The sequence below is a fragment of the Parambassis ranga genome, chromosome 4 (assembly GCF_900634625.1).
Source record: "Parambassis ranga chromosome 4, fParRan2.1, whole genome shotgun sequence".
Taxonomy (NCBI): domain Eukaryota; kingdom Metazoa; phylum Chordata; class Actinopteri; family Ambassidae; genus Parambassis; species Parambassis ranga.
In genome coordinates this window covers 15,212,540-15,236,882 of record NC_041025.1, presented here as the reverse complement: position 1 = coordinate 15,236,882, position 24,343 = coordinate 15,212,540, and the positions used below count along the sequence as shown (strand labels likewise).

At 42.9% G+C, this 24,343-nt stretch overlaps 1 protein-coding gene across 10 annotated transcripts in view; it reads left to right on the top strand.

The window, feature by feature from the left end:
• The first annotated feature begins 1,448 nt into the window (after nt 1-1,448).
• Nucleotides 1,449-24,343, top strand: part of ephb3b (eph receptor B3b) — a 51,488-nt gene continuing 28,593 nt past the window's right edge. For all 10 annotated transcript variants that reach the window (XM_028404861.1, XM_028404857.1, XM_028404862.1 and 7 more), the window contains exon 1: nt 1,449-2,158. In XM_028404861.1, the coding sequence (XP_028260662.1) occupies nt 2,095-2,158 (64 nt within the window). In that variant the 5' untranslated portion in view covers nt 1,449-2,094. The remainder of the gene's footprint in view (nt 2,159-24,343) is intronic.

Here is a 24,343-nt window from a genome sequence, read left to right as displayed (position 1 = left end):
GGTCTGCTATATGATGGCTGTTCTGCCTCTGTTCTATATTTCTAATTTAATTAAATGCATCAGCTGACTGTTACTATTAAACAAGATGAAGTGGAGAAAAGGTTTCTCCGCATCTAAGTAGCTACTGAAATGATGTTCTGCCTTTTGTTTTGTCAGCAGTCCTGTAATTACCTCAGCGACCAAACGGCCATTTCCCTTCATTTAAAGAACTGCCAACAATTCATAGAGCACCTTTTTAACAGTCTAAAAAAGAAGCAGTATATTTATGGATGCATTTTTGAACTGAAGTGTGTTAGTTTTTGGTCCTTTTTAAAACTTTACCCGAGACACATACTGTGATAAAAGTGCAGAAAATCGAGGAGAAAGGCTGTAAAAACCTGGTCGTGACAGATGCTCCTTCTTCAACTGATCCAAGGAAGAGGAAAAGTAAAGTGTCCTCCTGAAAGGAAAAAAAACAACGCTGCCGAGGACAGTTTTCCTGACCGGCAGAGTTAAATACCTCACAGAATTAAACAAACAAAAAAGACTTCAGAGCGATTTAAATAATTACGCAGTTTTTATATTCCGATCGTCGCTTCTGGGAAAGTTTCTGCTTTTGTTACAAGTTTGAATTTTACAGAATCGTTCGATGCCAGAGTAAATATATAAATTGGAATGAACGTCTTTGTGCTTCTTCTTGGGCTGTCCTTTCAAATTATAGCGTCAAAACCGAGTTTATATATTATACATTGTTTTGAAACCGATACGAAGGTGTTTAAACGCACTGGACGCGATGATGTCACTTTCTCACTGAAACTCAAAAAGGGAGAAGGATTTGTTTTAAAGGACACAAAAATGTTCAGAATGTCCTCAGAAGCTTTCTTTAAAACAATGAAGAGCTTGGAAGTGTCGCCGCTGAAGAGAAATGAGTTTTAAGAATCAAAAAAGTCATCTCACAAAGCCCGGTTCCCCCTTTGAGCGGAAGCGACCCGCAGGGGGGCGCTGTGCGTCCACGCACTGGGCTGCGAGCCCTGAGGAGAGAGAAGGCAAGAGTGGCACACTACAGAGACAAATAAGTAATAAGTAGATAAATAATAAGGAGCAAATTCACATTATGTTTAGTAGTTAGTGTTTCAAAAGTCTTGAAACACACACATATGTTAAGCTATTGAAAATATTAAATAATTTTATGACAAACATATTATTATGTGTGGAAGAGAAGAAGAAGCTGTGCTGCTTAAACTGCTGAGGAGACGCAGAAACGCGTAAAATGCGGACAACAGTTTTATTTTGATAATAAACGTGAGACTAAATGATTGTCAAGGTAGACATTTTTCAGTGCAGCTGCTTAAACCGTAAGCCCTCCTCCTCCTCCTGGTGCCCCTTGGTCTCTCTCTCTCTCTCTCTCTCTCTCTCTCTCTCTCCTTATTCCTCCACCGTCCTGTGTGCTTCATTCCAGTGCACAAGCCGAGCGAAGCAGACGCTTTACGCAGCAGCCAAAGCCGATAAATTCGCTCAGGGAATAAACATCTATAAACCGCGGCTGTTTCTTTATAGGAATACCACTTGATCGTGGACGCATGTGAGCGTGCACATGCCTGTATGGGACTAGGACTATGATTGTGCCACCAGTGCGGCTATCTCTGCTCCTCTGACCACAGAAAAGTCTTCGGATCTCCCGGAGAAGGCTGTTATTTCTCTCTCTTTTTTTATTGAGTACCAACGAAACACTGCTGGAAATATTCTCCGGATGCTGACCACGGACTGGACTACCTGTTCTCAGTTTACACGCTCAATGCGAAGGGAAGGGACTGGAAGACTTGCGCCCGTTGCCCTTTCTGTGGTTTAATCAGGCACTTTTGGGAGATCACAGAAAAAACCAAGGACAGGAGGGCTGCTGATTTTTACACATTTCATTCCAGGGGGGTGTTATTTCCTCTGAACTCTCACCTTTACGCGGTTTGGTGAATGGGGGTAACTCTGATCCTGGAGGCTTGACACTGCTGGGACGGGACTGGGTGGCGTGGAGCGTCGGATCACCCAGGATTGTATTCACTCCACACGCACTCTCTCTATCTCTCGTGGGTCTATTTACATGTCCAACCTGACCGCTTTATGACAATGGATTACTTTCTGCTTTTATGCGGCTTCTTGCTGCCTGTGGTGTCCGCAGTTGAAGGTAAGAAAATTCATCTTCAGAATGTGTTGTGTTGTGTGTTCTGTTGCTATCCGTTATTTCTCTCTGTGCCATGACGAGCCTGCACCCATGCCTCTCACGGGCTGAGCACCACAGCCCAAATCTCACGCGCGTGCCCTCCAAAAATCTCAATTTTCTCCAAAACTTAGGTCTAATTTTCAAAGTGGCCATCTGGCTTGTTTTTAGGGGATCGCTAATGGTATTATTGGCTCTCGGCAGCGAGGCGCACTGTGGATTCAATACACAATTGTTATGCGTCAACTAAAGCTCATTCATTTCAATGGTAGTTGTGTATTCCCTTTTTTTTGTAACACCAGGTACAGCCGGCTGCTGGTGCTTTCTGTGTCACTTTAGGGAAATTAACTCCACGCTGTATCTCACTGAGGAGCCGTGGCTCTCTCTCCCCTCTCTCCCCCCTCCTCCCCTCACACACTTTCTCCCAGGTCGGCTGCGTGTATTTTAGGGTTGTTTGAGTGTGTGGCCTTTTGACATCTGGACTGTCGGTTTAAGTGCACAAAAATACCATAATTATCTGTTTTGATAGCCAGTGAGCAGAGTAGCTAAATTATACAGATATTTGTTAACTTATACAAAATTACAATTAAAAAATGTATTAGCTGGTATTTATTTTCGTTTCTTCATCACTTTAATTCATGTTTATTTTTTGTATGTAATAGTCGTATCGATTTGCTATTTACAGTCATATTTTCAACAGTTGCTGCCATCGACAGCCCGTCTCTTTTAGCTGAGTGTAGATGTTTGCAGTGCGTAAAATCAATGAGAAATTCTATCTGTCGTTAGCTGGAGACCCAGTCTTCTGCTGTGTCTCCCTTACAGATAGGAAATCTCTCTCTCTCTGTGTGTGTGTGTCTGTCTCTCTCTCTCTCTCTCTGCAGTTCTGAAGTAAGAATGAGATGTAGTGGAAATAGGGTTGAAAGAGGCCTAAAGCTTGAACTATGAATGTTGGAGCCCAGGCGAGGCTCCCGGTTGGCTTGTGATGCCAGTAGGAAAGTAGGACAGTGGGCCACTGGCTCAGGCAAGGCTTTTCTTCCTCAGTTCACTCCTCGCCTTGTCCGCACACGGGTTGAGTTTTGTTTTCCACCTGTACAGATAGTATATTTGACAAAATGTGATTTTCGAGGCACGTTTCATTTCACTGGAATATTTTCTTCCTGATGCCTAAATAACCTGGAAAGAACTGTTCCTGCTCGTAGAGACTCAGCGTCACCTCTCAACTCACCATACATGTATTCTGACCTTAATTTCACGAAAACATCCGTGGGTCCGTTACGGAGAAAGGGATCGCACTGTCTCTTGATCTCTTCGTGAAATCACCATTCAGACTAAATTGCTTTTCACACTACAGCTCGCTCTCTCTGCCAGGACCATGCGTAAAAAATAAATACGCGGGTGAAAATAGTGTAACGCTTATCTGATAAGGTGTTGTTGCCTCTATAGATAACAGGAGAACGAAGTGGGAAAGCGATAAGGATTGCCATACAGAAGTTCCTTCTGTGAGAATCATCAGCTTCTCCTGATGAAAAATAAAGTTTCTCGTTTTCATAGGGACCCCCCTGCGTGACCCCGCTGACTTTATACACATGGTTTGCGTGGATGAGTGGATTGCTGTCGTGCAGCAGGAGTTGGGGGGTGCAGAGGTAGATAAAGACAGAGGCAGTTTTCTTCAGAGTGTAGTGTTGCTGCGCGCACACGCTTGAAGTTGATGTATTTTGTTAGAACAATCTATTCCCCACACAAGTGATTCCATAAATTGTACCAGACTGACCTGGCTGGGGGTTTACCTAAGCTTTTAATATAGCCGAGTGATTTATGGCTGCTGCTGGGACTTCTCTCTGGGATATCTGGGTTTATGGCGAGTTAGGGAGAAACAAGCGGCCTGGCGAGAGGACGCTGTCCCCGGGTGTAGCGTGCGTCTTCGTGGTCAGGAGTAACACAACACGATGAAAAGTCTTCTAATAGATTTATGATTTCTATTTCTGATCACGTCTAATTCTCAAATATATGCAATTGCCCAGTTTACTAAACGTCTTCATCCCTTCTTCAGTGTACTGTTACTTATGAAATTCTGGCCCAAATGCAGCCAGGGCCTGTCTGTACTCTGTGGCAGAAAACCGTCTGAATCCAGATTTACCCCATTTCCACTGGTTGGCTGTTTTTTATGTGGCACAAATGTGGCCCGTAAATGAGTAACAGTTGTTTTGTGTTGGGGTTTCCTGCACAAAGCCACAAAATAATTAAATATCTAGGTCACTTATTTTTTAATTTCATGGAATCAGGGTTTCATGAGTTTGGATATTCAAATGTGTTTGTTGTTAATTGCCGGATACCCCCGACCTCTTATTCCGCTTCACTTATTTTCCGTTTTATTAGATAATGAGATTCATGAGCATGTGTTTTTGTTAGTTGATTGTTGCACTGCTGTTGGAATTTGTATATTCCACGATGAGTGTGAGCTATAAGAAGTAAAGGCCTTGGCTGTTGAACTTTTAAGGCTGCTATCTGGGAGCAGTGGAGACAAATTGCGTCGATGACAGTTCCTCTGTAGCGCACATGCGGTTTGCTTACCCTTCGGTGTAAATTACCTGTGATGGAGAGAGGAAGCACAGAAAAAAGAGAGAGCTATGAGCCAGGGCACTTTAATAATAATCAGGGCGCACCAACGCGCAGTGCGCGCACCTCAGTGCCGTTTGTCTTTGTCTGAGATTAATCCAATGTCGAGGATCAATCTATTGTGTTCATATGTGCAGGAAATGTGACTGTTTTATTCATTTGAATACAGTTTCAGGTGAAAACTACTTAGGACGCGTTGAGGTTTTACATTTATTTACTAGACTTACTAAACAAATGAGCCACATTATGTTTGGACTGCATCTGGTCCAAAAGGAGGACAAACGGACTTTATTGTCACAGCTAAGGGTTCCCCACTCAGTCTCCGTGTTTTGTTTTTTCTATTTATGGCTGTTTTCGTGGCGTGATTACGCACAAGCATGGCCTTTGTAGCGCACATGTTTATGTTTTTATGTGGGTGAGATCACACCTCCACAGGAGCTTTCCTGTGCATGTTTTCAATTGGCACGTTTCTCATCAAAATCCCCGCTCTCTCCTTCTCTCTCTCGCTCCTTTCCTCAGTGTGTTGTGATAGGTTCCTTCTTGCCTTCATCGTCATCATTATCATTGTTTTATTATTAAATTGTTATTAGTGCCCCCTGGCAGTTATACCAGAGCTGCAGCAAAATGTAAATTTATTTACGAAGAAGAATCTGTATTCACTTTACGCATAAAGGAAAGTTTTTTTTTTTTTAAAAAAAGTAAAACTTCGAATCAAGTAAAGCTGTAAAGTTTGGTGAACAGTGGATAAATGCCCACGGGGTTGTTTCTGACCTCCGTTCACGTCTCAGAAGCCGTCCGGTGGCAGCTTGATTTATATCTGTTCAATTTCAAATTAAACTCTAAGACCAAATTTGTTCCATTTATTGGTTTTAACGTCTTCCTAAAGCGAAATTGACCTTCGTGATAAAGTGCGTAATGGGCCCGTTTTGTCCGGCACATTGGTTGTCCTAAAGGCCTTCATACACAGCCCTAATTCAGAACTGCAGCATCTGTGTGTGTGTGTGTGGCCTGAGCAAAGCTGCTCTGTCAAACTTTACTTCAGCAGCTCGTTTACATAACATTCAAAGGCAAATCAGTGAACAAATGTATTTAAGTTCGCCATTGAAGTAACAAAAGGACGTATTAGTGACTCTATGGTGGCCATTATACAGAGCATTCAAGAGCCAAGTGGAAAGTAAATTAGCAAAATAAAAAGACATCCTGCCAGATCTAATAAGGATCAGCAACTGAAGCTATCTATCTATCTATCTATCTATGGTTCTGTAATCTAAAAGGCATTTCATGTCACATGGCTGCTCATATTTTATAATTCATATACATATTCATTAACGCCCGAAGGTTGACTTTGTCTCATGTGCATTATACGAACGAATACAAGTTAGTCCATTATTAGTTTGGTTGCCCAGCAAAATTATTATTATTATTATTATTATTATTATTATTATTATTATTATTATTATTATTATTATTATTATTATTATGTTCGTATGTAATTGTGTGTATTAATAAACACAGAACTGTAAACATTTTTTAAATAAAAAACAATCAAAATATAGATAACATTTAATTAAAGAAAATTGCCATACTTTTAAATGACTTACATATTTAATTTCTACCAAGAATAAACTGTTTACATATTTATTAGTGTTGTTGTTATTTTAATACAGTCTTAATTGAGTTTCTAATACTTCAAAGCTACACTTTGACAACAAGCTGATCTCATCTTTCAGATGCTTGTACTTGTTTTAAGGGGAAGAAAAAATATATATAAAACTAAAACAAAAAACATATAAGAAAACAACTGTGCCAGTCTGTCATCCGTGCCAGTATCATGGTACTTTGACCTCAACAGGGATCCCAGCCTGTCCATATAGGTCATATGCTATATAGGCTGCTGCCATGTTGAACAGATGTACTCTGACTTAGGTTCAGATTTGGCGTAAGGCGCTCAGGAAGACTTGAGGGGGGAGCCGGTGACGACATGTTGGGTGGGATAGGGAGGTCCGGTAGGTGGTCAGTAAACAGGGAGGATTTGGATCAGGGACCCGGAGAGCAACAGAGTTGACAGATTTTACAGATGCAACGGGTCTGCGGGATCACTCATGCACACCGACTGACGGTTCATGGCTCAAATGGCGGCATGGAAAGATTCACCGAGCTGGAATTTCACATGTAAGGCAACCAGCAGCCATGTCAGGCCTGCTGGGGCCTTCTTACACTAGGAAACAGACGAAGCAGAGTGACCAGTGAAAATAAGACACCTAACAGGGAAGCTATCAAAGCAGCCTTACACTGTACTACACAGTCTTTATTGAGGATGAAACCAAATCACTGAGGAATGAAACTGAGCCCATCTCACTGTATTTGTTTAGGACCTAAACAGTCAGGGGTTAAATCTTACCAAACACCATCTTTACAAATATAGTATATGTCATCTGTCTCTATAGCCTGATGTAAAGTAGCATCAGCTGTGATTATGTAACATAATGATTGCAGTGACAGATATTTATAAAGTGGTCTATTGACTAAAGTAAAAAACAAACATACATTTTGATACAGTTAAACCCTGACCAACTCAATCACACTAATATGGCATGCATGGGACCTCACATGATTGCTGTAAAAGCTTAAACAGTATTATTGTTCATGTAAACAAGCCAGTGTACATAATCTGACATCACTCTTTTTTACGCATGTAACAAAAATGACCAGAATTTGTGTGTGTATGCATCTGTTTTGTGTATGGCATTTATGTGCACAGTCTATCCTGGCATCCGACAGAGGGGGCCTTGTGGGATGGCAGGTCTTTGACACCCACCGTCGAGAGCAGGCAAGGGGAGGGTGAATGTGTCTGGGCCAGCCCACCACACAGACACACTGCTGCTGTCTGTAGTTAGCCGAGCAGAACAAGAGAGAGAGAGAGAGAGCAGGAGTAGAAGATAGCAAAGGAGAGAGGGCCGAGCTAGATGGGTGGCATATCTACGCAGCAGGAGTGTGTGTGTGTTTGGAAGGTTACCGAGGTTAGAGAGTGTTTGTGTGTGCATTGTTAGGGGGTACAGTGTGTACGGGTATGCTCGCTCTGCTAAGGTGGATTAACAAAAAGTAATGTGATGGCTGCACAGAGATGGAGATGCTATTTTATTCATGAATGAGAAGAACTGAGTTTAATCTCAAACCACAATAAAGCTGATGTTTTGATTGCTGCTGCAGAAACTTCTTGTGCATATTGAACAGAAAAACAAAATCCTTTCAGACTTATTGTTTTTTTGTCTTGTAGTCCCTGCATAAGGGAAAAGAAAACAGAGTTAATTGACAGGCCCTTGCATGTATATTGTTCCAAATGGAAAAGCCCAGCATATGGAAATTTTACAGCGCCTGTTCGTGTAGGTGGATGATGGGTGTTTTATGCTGCCAAGCGCACTTAGGCAGGGATCTTCCCCCCTCTAGTCCCTTACCGAAACTATATTAATGACTTTCAAAATACTGACGAAATGTTTGACATAATATTAATGGCCATCAGATTTGGTGTTTTATAGTCCCTGTCTGCACCGGATGTCCATAAAGTGCAGCTGTGTCAAAATGTCCAGAATAAAACTGAGTTAGTACCTGCTGTGATTTCCCTCCGTGCTCAGCCCACGTCCTGTGACCCCCATCCATAGGTCATAAACGGATCTCTGGGTAATTTTGAGGTGGGGCTCACTCCCCCCAACGCTATAGTCTAGTTCCTTCTCAACAATAGTTGTCCTAACACAATCAAGCTCCAGGGGTTATCCCGTTCCAGGGGTGAATAAAAATATATTGTAAGAGGATGTGTATATTTAGAGAGACCGGCTGTGCAACTTTCCACGGCTCATTGAGACACATAAATACACACACAAACAGAGCAGGTCAAAGGCACAGTCAGGGACCGGGCACGCTTGACTTCTGTTGGTCATCAGGGGCAGCCTGCATATGAGGGCATGCATCAAAAACTGCTCATGAGAGATGACTAAGAGCAAGTATGAACACGACAGCCCTTATTCTGCGTGTCATTTGTCAAATAGGAAAAAAGGAAGGGACAGTTGAAGGAGCATAAGGGTGGAGTTTAAATAGGTCAGTTTCTTCATGCAGCAGTTGAGGAGTTTGATCCTCCTCGGGGCCTCCTCCTACCATTTTTTTATGAGCCATGGACTCTTGTAACAATTTTTTTGCTAACGGAGCAGAAAGAGATCTTTGATATTTGTCTTTAAAAATGGCCAGTTACATCTGTCTGGAGAGTGGACACAGCTGTAAAACAGCATGCCTTAAGGAGGGGAAGAAAGGCCACATTACCTGGTTTCAGCTTCTGCCGGCCTTGTTAAATATATAAGTAAAATAGGGTTGCAGGAAATAGTGAAGGGGATTTCTTTGTTGAGTTTAACCATGCCTGGGTGGTTAATGGTGAAGCAGACAGCCTAGCTCCAGGCCTTGTTCCTTTTAAGAGCAGGGAAACAGCTTTTGCTAATTTTCAAACAGCCATCTTGAGTAAGCCTATGTGTGATGATAGGCACTACTTCAAAAGGAAAGCTGAAGTCAGGACTGATGTGATGGGCTCAGATGTCCACTGTAATTAACCATAATACATGTGTGAGAACTAGAGTGGTTGAATGGTGTATATTTTACTTGGTAAGGGGTCTGTGAGAGAGTGTTCCCGTTCACACAGTGCAGCGTAGCATCGGGCCACTATTACACCTTATTCTGTCCCACTTCTCATCCTTGGTGTCAAAAACACTCACCACCTGCACTTCATCTACACTTCAAAAGGCCCGCAGGCGAGAGGAGGGCTCCCCACTTCTATTAAATATTTCTCCCTTTCTCTTCTCGTCTTCTCGAGACCAGCGGTGGGTTTAACTAGACCCCTGCTCTCTTATCAACAGTTCACTGAATCCACTTCTTAAACGCACTTCTCTGCACAGCTCGTATAGGGTGAATCCAACACATTTCATTGGCAGCAGCACCAATCACATGTGACCTTTTGTCAAGATATTTACATAATCTCTATGCAGACGCTGCCAGCTGCGGGGAGCATTTATTTAACCTCAGCTCAAGTTGAAATGGCGTTAAGGTGACACTGTAATGTTTAAGTGAGCACAATATTTAGAGGACAATGAAAGGAAGATCAGAGGGCTGTTATTAAAGCAAGCTTTTTTATGAGGGCAATCTAGCAAATGTAGAAGTGTTGCTTCTGGTTTGTTGTTACTCAGACGGCCCTAACACCTGTCCATTTGGTAGATGGGGGCAAGCACTGTGTGTGTGTGTGTATGTGACACAGATAGCACTCGTGGTGAGTGTTCAGCAGCAGGCACCGGAAGGGAGGGGAGGCCACCCTGCGGGTTGTCATCACTTCGCAGAGCTGCTATAAGAAAGACTATTTTTTCTTTTGGTAGTAAGACCAGCTGTAAATTAATTTCCTTGTATTGCCTTTTTTTCATTATAAAATATTGCTTGTTTACTTCTTTGCACATTCAATATTTGTACTGTGTGCTGGCATGTCTGTTTGAGATGGTGGTTGTTAGCTGTGATTTTACCAGGGATTTGACAACAAGTGCTGTGAGAGACTAATTGCAATGAACCAGATGAAAGCATCAAACAATATAGGCTGACCCCCTCCTTCTGTGCCACATCAGGCAGAGCTTCCCTTTCTGCTCCCACACCCTATGGAAATCTCTTCTGACCTCTCCACTAACCAATACACACGTACCACACATGACTGGTGACAGTCAGACGCAGAGCAATACACACATATACACGCATTACCTCCACCGAATACACATGCACTCAAGCCCCCGCACAATCTTCACCCTTGCACTTCTTAGGGTCAGAGCCCACATCCATCCACTCATCTGTTAATGAATCAATCAGCTCGTTCTATTCAATTCATTTCTGTCAGTCCCAATCGATCAGCCTCTTTCTCCCCCATCCTGACAGAGCAGTGGGGGAGCACAGATAGAGAGGAGAAGAAGGGACTTGAAACATCCAGACAGTTCAAAGACTCCTCATTTCTTATCCACTTTGGTTCCTCAGAAATATGGCGTTTTGATGGTGTGTAGCAGTGTGCAAGTATGTGTGCGAAATGAAAGAGAGAGAGAGAAGGGATTAAAAAGATCAAGCAGAAAAGAAACCTTATACATAGTATCTGACCTTCCTTTTACCTTTTGCTATACTCGCCTGTTGGTACTGTGGGTTCCGGTAAAAGAAAAAGCAGATAGCAGATTTTACTTCTAGGGATGCCCCCTTCTTTTTGCTATGAAAGCACCCAACACTCCTCTGGAGTTCGAGCATCTAACTTGGCTTGGTGAATGATGTGCTTGGTGAGTCCAACTCTCACCATGCTCTACTCCCACACCTACTGAGTCAAAGTCAGAAAGGTTATCATTTATTAAAGCCCATCAAAGATGGAGCTCCGTGTGTTTGTGTGTGTGCGCACGGCCATGCAGAGTGAGAGAAGATGGCAAGAAAAGAGGGTTCAAAGGGTTCTCTCTTTCCAAAGCCACTTAGTTCTGTTTATTGGCCTGGCAGTTCACTTCTAAAGGTGTTGAGCAAAGCAACTATGTGGGCCAGAGGTTGTGGGGAGCCAAGGTCAGCTGAGTTTAGGGGAGAAAGTATGGCAGGGGACAGGTAGGTAGCGGAAGAACAGAAGGGAAGTAGTGTGGAGAGATGAGCAACGGAGCAGCAGTAGGTTCTGAGATGGTGAGATCTGAGTAATCTCCTGACTTGGAATATTGCCACTGATTCTGTCGTTTCAAGCTTTTCCTTTTACACCTTGTAGCTTCCTCCCAGTTCCAGAGTTTTACCTGAAAAAACCCTCACACACACATATTGGTCCCCAAATGAAAGGTCTAGACTTTGATGTAGTCTGGAGGTAATCTGCCGCAGGCTTTTTTAATGAATCCGACAAGCAAGCCAGTGCCAATCAATAGAAACATTGTGTGACAATTTCAAGATGCAATCTCTGATATTGTCAGAATGGCAGATGGAACAAAATAATTAGAGTTGAACAAGAGGCAGAGGGAACAAATGGGTAAACACACATTGTATATGAGTTGTGCACACAGGCTTACTAATAGCCGAGCATTGTGGTTTTATTACCTGCCCAAGGTTAAATGTCCGAGAAATTCAACGCCTTGTTAAACCAGGTTATCAATGAGAACAAAGTACTTTCCGACATCTGTTTATCCTTACTGAGTGCCAAAGTTTACCTTTGCTTCAAATGGTCATTGATTTATATAGACCAATATACTTCATTGCCATCTGATTAGAGGATGTCTGGGTTTGTATAGCTGCACTGGTGGAAAGCCACAATGTTTATCTGCTAAAATCTTTCAGGTCTCCTGCATGTATTGTGCCAGCCAGACTGTTTGGCCTCTTGGGCAGTCCTGTGCCAAGAGGAAAAACTGGAAGGTTCAGGCCTATGATCTCCCTGCACCCACTTTTAAACTGTCAGTCTAGCTCTTTATTTCTTTCATGTCATCCTTTTTGTCCAATGTTCTGCCCTCTGGCCCTCTTCAGTTCTCTATTCTGTGTCTGCAGCTTATCACAGTTACAGTAGGCCCTAATTGCAGTATTATTTTCCCCCGCCTGTTATCTCGTGCCCTTGTGATATCAAAATCCCAACAGCGACAGTAAGCAGCTGGGAGACAGATGCTATTTACTGCTTAGAAACCCATTGTTGTCGTCTACTACTTGATAAGGTCTTGATTGTTGAGATGACTTCCCCTATTGTGGAATAGAAGAGCAAAGTCTTCAGCTAAAAGCTATGGCAAATGCACCTTACCCCTGCTCATTCCATGGAGTCAAATTGTTTCCTGTATCTCACGAAAGCCAAATAGCATTCTGTATACACAAACAGGAAACAAAAAAGTAATGTTCAAAGACTTGCTTACATGACAGGTCTGACATGCACTATTCTTTCAACATGTCATTTTGCCCTCGGCTTTTTTTCACAAAAACATGCTCTGCGCCTGTCAGCTTGGACAATACGAAAGATTAGCGTAGAAGAACGGCTACAAAAAAGAAAGGGAAGAGTGCCTCTGTGGGCTGTAACTTAATATGCTGCTCTAGGTGGCAGAGGGAGTCTAAGTGTGAGTTGCAGTAGGTGTCTGGGTTTTAAATACCTAGCCAAACAGCTTAGAGTGTGAAAACAATCAGCACAGACATGAAAGTGGGAACACACACACAGAGGTCAGATAACCCCCCCGCCCTCTCCGGCCAGATGGGGATGGTCAAAGGAACTCAGGAGAAAGGTTGTGTAGGGAGGGGGGTGGCTTGCAGTGTTTATGCCACCAGTGTCAGAAAAGGGATACATAAGCATTACCCCCTGTGCCACTCTTGGCCTCTGTAAATCCCCAGGGGTGCAGGAACTAAAAGGGTGGTGATGATTAGAGATTCAATTTGGCTTGCTATCAATCAATGCCACCAAGATAGACAGGATCACTACCGATTGCCCATCCTTGCAACCAGATTGGGTTCGTGCCTCTTGGGATTCACGCCCTTTTTTCACGCTTTGTTAATTAAGCGACCAAGCTGCCCCTGCACTTACTTATTTATGAATCTTGGCTTCGACCGGTACTGGAAACCACTTGGTCTCCCCTAATTAGTCCCCCACTAATGGTCCTGCTTCCAGACAATTCCAGACCCTTATTTTGTGTATGCACACACCAAACCATAACACTCATACGACCTTGACGTTACACAACCCGCATTGTCTGGTGTTGTGTTTCCGTGGTGCTGGATAAAGTGCTCCACATGGGATAATGAGGCAACACTTAAAAAAATCAATTTCCATCTCCATCTGTCTAAGTAATTCCTCACCTGTTCATTAGCTCGGTACTAAAGTGGTGTGGATGTGGAAGATGACCTGAAGATACAGAACAACAGCCCTGAAGTTGGTGAAATATTCACACTTTCCCACAGCAGCGTGGGCTTTGCAGAAGCTTCCATAATTTATTGATATGTGTTATTATTTTTTATAAACAGTGCTTACTGTTGACTTCACAACACCTTTTTGATCAAAGTATGGCAGCAGCATGACATCATTCCCATAACCCCAGTTGTATAATTACTGCAAACACTGTGCCCAAAAGCATTTTTCCCCTTCCTTATAATGATGAAGTCACTGTTCAGGGTCAGTAAGCCCATCCACTGCGGCCTTGTGTGGTGCAGTTTGAATCCCATAAACACTGGTCCCGAGTCAGATTTACTAGTCAGCAGCCCTGGGGATTCATTTGTATTCTTCCCACTTAGGCTGGTTCAGGGTCAGGGCTGATGACTAATCAGGTCAGTGCAGATCCACACCCTGTGGTTGAAGCTATACCAACCCAACCTTGCTCACTTGGACCACCAAGTGGCCCAACTGATGTATTTGTGCTGAAGACAGATGGAACACACACGAGCTGGATGGAAACATACTGATATTTTTTTGGTGTCTCTCATTCTCCAAGTATCCGGTTGTTGAAGAGAAAACAAACTCGCACCTCGTTCTTGTTTATTCCCCGCTGATTTTATTGCCATGGGCCACAACAGAACTGAATGCAGCGGAACATGTGCTAATGGGTGAGTTTAGGCATAAACACTGGGATTGTTATTTTTTAACTAGCTAGGTTTGCCACTGGCTGCGTTATAAGTATCACAATAAGGCAGATGGTAGGTAAGGGGCAAGTTGTGGTTTAGTTTAAATTAACCATTGGTTGTCTTGGACAAGCCATGGGTGAAATAAAAAAATGTCCTGTTTTCCATATATTTGTATGTTCAAAGACACATGGTGAGAAACCTGTTACCTCTTACTTCACCTTCAAACACTGCTGTTTATTAGTTAGTCTAAAAAAAATCCAGATAATATTATTTTAAAGCTCAAAGGTATGCATACATCCATGCGGAAAATCTGTGTGTGTGTCTGTGCTCAAACATGCACTGTGTGTCAGCACATTAATCAATGGGTGCCATGGCTGCCTGGCGGCCTTGTGGCTGGAGCTCCTGTGTGTGTGTGTAGGTATTGGTGGTGTGGGGTAATTGGTGACACCCCTCTCCCTCTAAACTGCCAGCTTTAGTTACACATCAATGAAGGGTGAATAATACATTAGCCAGGGCAACCCCAATGCTCCTACATGTCCCAGAAGGACAGAGATAGAGAGGTAGACAGATAAAGAAATAAAACATATCTTCACTGTATATAGTCTATAAATAGACACAAAACTTACCGGTAACGTCAGCCTAGTGTCCCTCTCCTCTCTTATTTTGAAGTACAGCCAGTTTAGATTTATGCTGCTACAACAGGACACCTGCTGATGAAAGAGGAGGCAAGACATAAACTCTAGGCCAGTTTGGGATTTGTAAACTTGCTGTGTGTTTGTGTATAAAGGCTTTTGAGTGTGTAACAGTGATGTGTGTGTGAAAACTCTGAATTTCAGGCTTTGTGTCCTTGCCAGCCTGTCTGCATGTGCATACATGTGTGTCTCTGTGAGTGTGTGTGTGTGTTGCTAACTGGTGTATGATTTATTCCTTCTTTCTCTGGTGCTGCTGTCTGGGGCCCTCTGTGTGTCATGCCAATGCACAGAGGTCTTTATGTAATTGAAGCAGGCCCCTGAAAGCCCCCTGCCATATGGACCTCAGCAGCCTTGGATGTCTGTCTGTCCATCCGTCAATTTCTTTTAATTGCCCAGAGCCAGGATTCTGTGCTGCGGCCGTCTATTGAGTGGTTTCTCCATAGGTTAAATACATTAATATGTAATAAGGTTTGGGACATCACCAATCCCTGACCATGAGATGGACCAGATAATGCTGAGCTTAGCCAAGACTGTAAAGCTCTGTAGTCCTCCTTTCTCGAATAGTCATCTGTCTCTTACAGAACCATACATCCTTTACACAAAGTACTTTAAGTTAAATGGTTAAAATTCAATTGTAATGTACATGTGTAAGGAGGAGTAAATATTAACATTGACACTGCCACATTTTAAGATTTTTATGGATGCTACAAAAAACTCTTATCTCTCCCTCCCTCGCTCTCTCTCTGTCTAAGCAATTCTCCTGACCAATTCATTACTGGTGCTTTTAGCTGCTAAAGAGGAGAAGTCCATTTGCACAGAGGAGGTCTAACAAGTCAAGTTATTATAGCAGCCAAGTGTGAGATTAATTAACTCATTGGCGATTAAGAACACAAGTCCAGCAAGAATCTTGGTGGCGGTGAAGGGGAGGAGAAAGAGACAGAGAGACAGAGATGGTGTGTGTATGTGTGTGTGTACAGAGAGATCCCCCTCCAAAACAGATCAACATGATTAATCTCACTGAGCCGTTTGTGGGTATGTGGCACTGAAAAACAAAATAGCCATAAATAATAATGGTTACTCCCTCTGCACCTTTTTCACTCTAAGTTAATGATGCCAAATAACAAATAGACACATTTATCTGCCACCACCAGCTTCAGAAATAAAATTAAGCCTGTTGAAAATAAATATATAAAACCTTTTCAGGAATCGGTCTGCAGCTGTTTGTCATTATAAACCATTAACTGTTGTTCACATTGCAAAGAATGAATAAAAGGCGAAGAGAAACGATGCTGTATCCAACTACTGTATGTGATTCAAGAGAGCAATGACGCTGTCAAGGTTCAGAAACATGAACCACAAACCTGCACCTACAAAGAGAAAAAGAAGAATGGTAGGAATTATTGCCATATTTGTGGAAGACAGGCATTGTTGCAAAGGTAGAAACACAAGAGAAAGGAAAGAAGGGATTTGTGAGGGGAAGAGAAATGCAGCCAGTCTGCCCAGTTCACCGTGCCCAGTGTTTTATACAAACAGCATCCTGTGCGTGAGTGCATCTGGGTCACTGCTCCTGTTCCTGTTTGCATTTTCGATGTTGCATGCTACATTAAGGTTTTGTTTTTTACATAATGCACCACTCCCCGACGCTGTATGTTAGGGGACAAAGAGAAAGTTGTTGATCTTTGTGTTTTTAGATTTGCGTGGCTGTTGCAGAAAGGGCGTGTTTCAGTGCAGTCAGTCACACAGGCCCGACAGAGCCCTGGCCTGGCAGGTTGAATTCCTGACTTTAACTGCCCTGCCTTCCCTTTTGTTCGTATAGTATCTTTGTCCTGATTGGCTTATGGCTTTGCAAGCAGGTACATTAGCCGCATGTCACCTGGTCCTCCTTATCCCTTCTTTAAAAGAAAAGGCAGTGTGGGTGTAATAGTGTGTATGTGTGTAAGTGGGACGGGGTAGAGTATAATTACTCATCTACTAAAATTCCCCATTTGCCTTTTTCCTCCTTTTTTTCCTCTTCACAGGTAAATGAGGGCATACCTGGGAAATTAACATGACTGGCGGTGATAATTGACTTGATAATTAGCCTACAACATCTTCATAAATCATCAGCGGTTGCTCAATGAGCCAAAAGACAGGTTTTAGTATGTTTAGCTGGAATCCTTGCTAATAGGGCAGTCCCCAGGTCCTATTTTGGTTCTGTTATTTTGTTTACCCTGTCTGTGTAAGTTTCCGAGGAGAAGCAGAAAAGTAACATGCAAACCTCAAAGACTTTTGGTTTCTACCACCACAGTATTTTCTAAACTGTTTTAAAGTAATTGGAAGCCACTGGCATGTGGAAAATGTGGACCACATTTGGGGCTTTGCCCCTCACTGCAGACGCATTGGGCAGCTGTTCCGGGTGTAACAGGAAGTAGCCATCTTTAATTAGATTCAACTCAATCATTACATGCTGGACTGGAAGTGCGACGTAAGGTGATATGATACGTTGGCAGATGAGTGTATTAAGGTAGAGACAGGGGAAGAGAAACACAGCTAGAGGGGCAGGCAAAGAGAAAAAGTCAGAGAGAGGGAGGGGAGCTGTGTGTTTGTGTGAGAGACTCAGTGGCTGTTGAAACAGAATGGCAGAGCTGGGTGCTAAGCCCTTTTCGTGTGGTGCTCAGCCATTCAAAAAACCTCAGCTTTTATTCAATGCCCGGTTCCAGCTCTTTCTAGGCTACACCCCCAGTGAACAAACAGGATTTGTGTGTGCGTGTATCTGTGTGTGTGAGGCCTAATAACATGTCTCATTTTCTGTTTGTATGTATTACGCATAATGCGTATGTATTAGCATTATGTAAGTGTACAGTATGAGTTTACGTTCCTCTCTGTTTGTTGAGTCAGCCATTGCTGACACAAAATTGTCTGAAACCTGCTATTAGAGCTGTGAGGTAACACACACACACAATTCAACTACACAGGCAGCACAAAGGCCCATCTTCTACTGAACAAAGGTGTGCGTTTGTGTGTTTGTGTGTGCATGTTTATGCCTCTGAGACACTCAGATAATCAGCAGCTTCCACCCATGCAAGATAAATACTCATTCATTCACACAGGTGAGTGTGTGCACATGCAAACACTGTTTGGCACCAGTGACATTTTTTCCATTGAAATCCACACATAAGACCCCAAGGACATGTTGCTGCTATCACAGTTCTGTATGTTTGGGCTGGAAAGCTGTGTTGCTATCTCTTATACAGTCTGCTGTCGCTGAGAGGAGAGGAGAGGAGAGGAGAGGAGAGGAGAGGAGAGGAGAGGAGAGGAGAGGAGAGGAGAGGAGAAAAGGACAGCAGTGAAGTAGACAATGACTCCCTGGGCTGCAGTAAGGCAATGAGCAAAAACAGTTCCCATCAGGCTGCACGTTAAACACAGGCACTTCAGGCAGACACACAAACATGGAGACGACACTGTAGATGTCTACACACACATCCACACACAGTCGACTCTTAGTCTCTGAAGGCCTCTGTGTGTCAGCATGCCAAAAACACAGTGGCAATGAAAGAAGTGCAGGAGCTGTGGGGAATACAAGAGAGCATGTACCAGCTCTCCATCTTTTCCTCTCCTTCCTTTTCTCTGCTCTGCCTTTTCTCCTCCTTCTTACTCACCCCTTTGTTAACTCACCAGGCCCTCTTGCTTTTCAGTCCAACCTTTTCTCCCCCCGCCCTCCCTCTCTTTGTCTCTGCTTTGAATATCTCCTTTCTCCTTTTTGCATTCCCTTCTCTTACTTCCTCCCTCATTTCCCCCCACGATACCTACTATCTTCCTTTTTTGCTCTTTCTCTTCCTGCTTTTGCTGAATTCAATAGAGACTTACTAGCAATAGAATGTACACTGAATTACTTTAAAAAGAATCACAAACAGCCACACCCAAAGCTAGGAACCATTCTCTCTCTCATCATTCAGTAGTAGTATATTCAGTAGTTCTTTCCTTTGGGTCTCCAAGGTTGGTATGTAATGCACTGAAAATGCATAGTCCATTGTTGCTTAGTTCTTTAACATTTTAACTGACTGCACATAGTTTAACTTGGCGTTCCAATCCAATCACTGAGCAAATACCAGTTCATTTTCTCTCTCAACAGCATTTCAACGGTCTAGTAATGGGCATAAACTGACCTTGGTGAGCAAACCCTGGATGTTTCATTTCCAGTGTGGTCTCTGTGATCACAAGGTCTTTCACAAAAATCCTGTGATGTCACAAAATGACACAGAGAATCTGTAGAAATGTGACTGATCCATCAAGGTAACATATACGGGCAGATTGATGGCTTTAAAAAAAACCCTCACTGTCACATGTGGTATGCTAAATGTGACCTGGATGAAGTCCTGACCCTCACCTGTCACAGTGTTTGTCTGCACCACTAATACCTCAAATCCCTCAGAGAGGCAGAGGCGCCTCGGGAATTTGTGCTAACAGGAAAACACGCAAAGATGGTGAATAATCATATTTAGTCTATCTTTCCTACCTGCATGATTCAATTTAATTAGAATTCTATCGTTTAATTTTAATTAAATTATAATCTATCTTTCCCTCTTCTAGTTTGACCTTTGAGGCGCTTCATGCGTATTAACATCTGCACTAAGTCACGCGATTCCTATCAAGGTTGCGAGATATGGAGTGCCATTTCTTCATTGGCCTTATCCAGTGAGTAGCTATGGGAGCCGTCTGCAGGTTTGGGCAAGAAGTATCAGCAAATTAAAGAATACCTACACTAATCCATCTTAAGTAAATGACTCTGATGCCCCCCTCTTTTATAGTTTTATCTTTGTTAAAGAACACACAATTAAATAAATGCCAAAATACACAGACCCGTCTTTTTGATCTTGTTTTATAATGATATTGGATGAGTTGTTGCTTGATGCTAGCTGCAATAAAATATGTGATAAGTTGCGTTGCAGTGTTTTTAGAAGGAAATAGAAAAGTTAAATAATCAAAGAATGCGCCTTTCCCCTTGCTTTCCACTGAGGTGCCCTACAGCAAGGCTTTGAACCCTCTGCCAGTATGCTCTTCGGAAAATCATCCCAGCGCAAAAGTATATTACACAGTTATAAATAGGTGTGGTTGAAAGATAATGGTAGAGCTGATGCTAAGAGGTGTGTTGCCTGCCTTCTTATTTTGGTGTGTCTTTTTATAGCCGTTTAAAACGCACATCTACATGTGTTGATGTGTGTTTGTTCACCTTTCATCTGTGTGGCAGGCTACTAAATCAATCAGAGCTTGCTCAGGTTGCAGTTACACTATATTGTGTTTTAAATATGAATCATATTCCAGGTATTGCTGCCTCCCTTGGGAGCGTGAGGTAAAATGAAATGGAGTCAACAGCTGTAGCAGAACAAACATACGCACACTCCACTACACACAAATAGACAAAGGTATCTTTCTAGCTTCCTCTATCTAATATAAAACATAAACATTTCCACAAAACTCAAAACAAGAAGACCTGCATTTCCATATGCAGATCTTTGAGGTGAAAGCAAACCTGCTATGCACTTGCTAGTTTGCATTTTTCGGTCACAGCCGGCTGAGTCATTCCCCAGGAAATCAGAGGATGGCACACAGAGGCGCAGGACTCATGACGACACTGTTGTGTTTAAGTAGTGTTTACAGTCAGCATTTGATGTTTAATTTGGTTGGAGTAGGAAAAATAAAATCAGACACTCAGACTGAATTTTATATATATATAAAAAGCTACAGGAGAGGTGTGCATTTCCAGGAAAGGTTGTAAGTGAAAATATTGCTTCATTTATGATGAAGTTTGAGGCAATAGTTTCCATGTTGGATGAGGTAAACACCTCATGTCCCCTACGGAAATCTGGTCCTATGCCCATTTCCTGGTGGTAGTTAAATGCAGGCAGACCTGATACCCCTAAAATAATCAGTTGCAAATGAGGAACATACCTTTCCCAAAGTAGGGTGCATGAAAAAGCATAGAAGGAGTGAAACAGTATTTAAATGGAGCAAAAGTTGCAGGGTCTGGGATGACTCCTTCACAGGGAAATTTCAGTAGGGAGTGGAATCCAGTAAACTTTAGGTCACACAGGAAGACATGACTGTTAAAGAAACCACAAAGGTGGTTAGATCTTCTCAGGCAAAGGCCCGAAGCTTTGCTGTTAAGTCACGACAGTCCGCATCAGCAGTCTCAACATTACCTGCTGATGACTATGTACATGTTCAGTAAAAAAGGGCAGGGAGAGACAGAAAAAAATGGATGTTATGAATGTTGAACAAAAGTGTTCACATTTCCTTCTAAGTGCTGCTCTCACAGTGAATAAAGAGGCAACTATCTGGTTGAAAGCATTTAGCTGGAGATGCCAGTGTCTCAGTGTTTTTTTCTTTGCAGGGCAACAATGACTCGAATTTTCTAACCAGATCGAAATAGACTAACAAAGCAAGAGATGAAGCACATACACACATAGTCCCTTTCACAATAAGAGTCTCAGCCAATAAAACAAATGATAATGGCTCAAGCTCCGACAGTGAATGTGCATGTTTGAGTGTGTATGCGTTACGTTGTCAATGCTGTCAATGGAGGGGGCTCTGACTTATTCAAAAGCAAGCCAACACTGAGCCATTGAGTAAAAACAGGAGACAATGTGGGCAGCTGTGAATGCAGGGTTGGGTTATTAACTGGAAGGTTGAGGCAATGTATACAGTCACTCATGCATACACACACACACACACACACACACACACACACACACACACACACACAGAAAATAATAGGAAGAGACTTTTTGTGAGTATCTTTTGTCACCAGTAAAGTTAAATCTAGATATCCATCCACACTTAACATTGACCTAACAACAGTGCTTCATCCATTTTTAACCCTTTACATTGTCTCATCTATGACATCAAACTGCCACATTGCTCATTCCTGTCATAGCAATATGGGGCTCTCTGAACACTGAACATGCACACATGCTGACGCACATGTATTCACACACACTGAGGCACACCTGGTTTTGCAGACAGATGCCCTCAGGGCTACCTGTTCGTCAGATCCTCCGTGCTTTGTAATTATGTGAGTAGAAGGGGGAAAGGGAGGGGTAAAGAGGGAGGAGAGCAGGAGGAGGGTAAAGACAAAGAAGCCCATACCATCGCCAGTACAGGAACTAGACTAGACTTCATGAGCCCTTGAAAGAGGGCAATACCCTCCCTAGTTGTAACAGACCCACATACGCACACGTTCGCTCACATGCATACATGTAATTTCGAATAGCAGCTGCTCTAGCTTACAGTGTCCTCCTTGCTGCGATCAAAGCTCCTTTCTTTTTCCATTTCAACTGTTTTGCTTGGCTCCGCTTTCTCAAAGCCTCCAACAGAAAACAACATTGTTGTTTGTTTTTGTTTATTTATCACAAAGTCGCAGCGTCATCGGGTAAGAGCTGCTTGTCAGAAATTGCCACTGGAGACAAGATGGGCTAAGCAGACAGACAAAGAAAAGAAAAAAACTGTCACACTGTCCAAAATCCCCCCAAAAAAGGATTTGGCCTGAAGGTATCTTTTGACGAGAGAAAAATAATTGAGGGCAGGGTCTTAGTCACAAATGCAGAGAGAGCATAGATTTGATTTCATCAGGGTTCCCCCCTGGGAGATCTGATGCAAGAACAGATAAGTCTGGGGGAAGAAATATAAATTGATAAATAAGAGAAAATGAGAGGGAAAGGTAGAAAGAGAGCTTATTTACGAGGCATCGGCAGGGGTAGCGCACGCACACACACACACACAGGATGAACCCATTGTGTGACAGCCATTGTGGGATGACTGACAGTGAGTGGTAGGGATGAAGCATGTGTGTCTGTGTGTGCTAATCGGGAGGGGTTGTCATGGGAGGCGAGTCCGTTCAGGAATTCCACAGAGGAATCAACTCCTTGGCTTGTCCATGTCGCAGCAACCAATTACTGTGTGAGCGTGTGTGTGTGTGTGTGTGTGTGTGTGTGTGTGTGTTGCGTTGCGGTGGTGAGGGGTGCTGAAGGGGAGGTCTTGCCATAAAATGGAGGGGACTTCTCCTAATCATCGCCCTCTGGCCCTGCACAAAGGCAAAAAGACTGCTTGGACAATTTGAATTTGAATAGCATCTCTCCTCCTGCTCTCTTTTACCCCCGTGTCTCTCTTCCTCTTTCTCTTCCTTTGCCTCACATTGGATGACAAAAGTGGAACCAACAAAGATAGCTCACAAAGCAATCAGGCTAATAGTGCTAATAAGTTGAGCGTGGGGTCCTCACTCTCAATGTTGACACATTTCACTGTTTCTGTGGCTAAACAGAGGCTCAAGTGTTTGGCAACCAGACGGCATAGTAATTTAATGGAGTGGCTACCCCATGCCAGGTTGCCATGTGCATGGTCTGTTTGACTGTAGAAGAACACAACAAAAGGAACTCAAAGAAGAGGTGGGAAGAAGATAATTAACTAGTGGAGATGCCTCAAGGGAAGGATTTTTGGGAAGGAGTCATTATGGGGGTTTGGAGGTTATTTTTATTTCTGTTTTTTTTTTTTCGACTGGCCACAAAATTCTGCTTTCATCACGTCTCATTAATACACTTAATGCCTGAGGAGAACCCATTTTGTTAGCTAACAGGAAGCTATGACTGTAACACTCAAGCTTGTGGAGGCACCTTCAAGTTGTCATCTGACTGAATCACGCGAACAAAGGCAAGCATGCCAAAAAGCTCAAAGAAGTTGCAGCAAGATAGGAACTAAATCCCTCACCTGTCTGCTGCCTGCTCCCTGCGACCTGGGGAAACAACTACACATTCCTCTCTCTCAATAATAGCCTTTCTTCCCCTTTCCTCTTTCGGTCCTTCTCTTTTTTCTTTCTTTTAAGAACTCTGCTTGTTTGAACAAAGAAATATTTTAAGAGGCTTGTAACGCTGTGTGTGTCTGTGTGTGTATTGGATGTGGCCATAGGGACGAATGCTTCAGTGCCCTCCCCTGTTATTAGGTCTGCCCTGTCATTACGGGATTAGAGTGTAGGGGTTGGCTTTGCGTGCATGTGTGTGTATGTGTGTGTGCGAGTAAGCATTTATTTGTCTGCATATGATCTCTCCAAGCCTGTTTGTATTTCTTCAGTTTTTCTCACACAATCAGAGCATGCAGAAAAAAAAAACATTTTTTTCTCCCCACGGTTGTTATGATAATCCCAGGCGCATTTGACCTCTATCATAAATAACACTTTGCCAAAGCAATCCTCAGGTTGCTCAAGCAGCGACTTGCTAATTGAATAGTC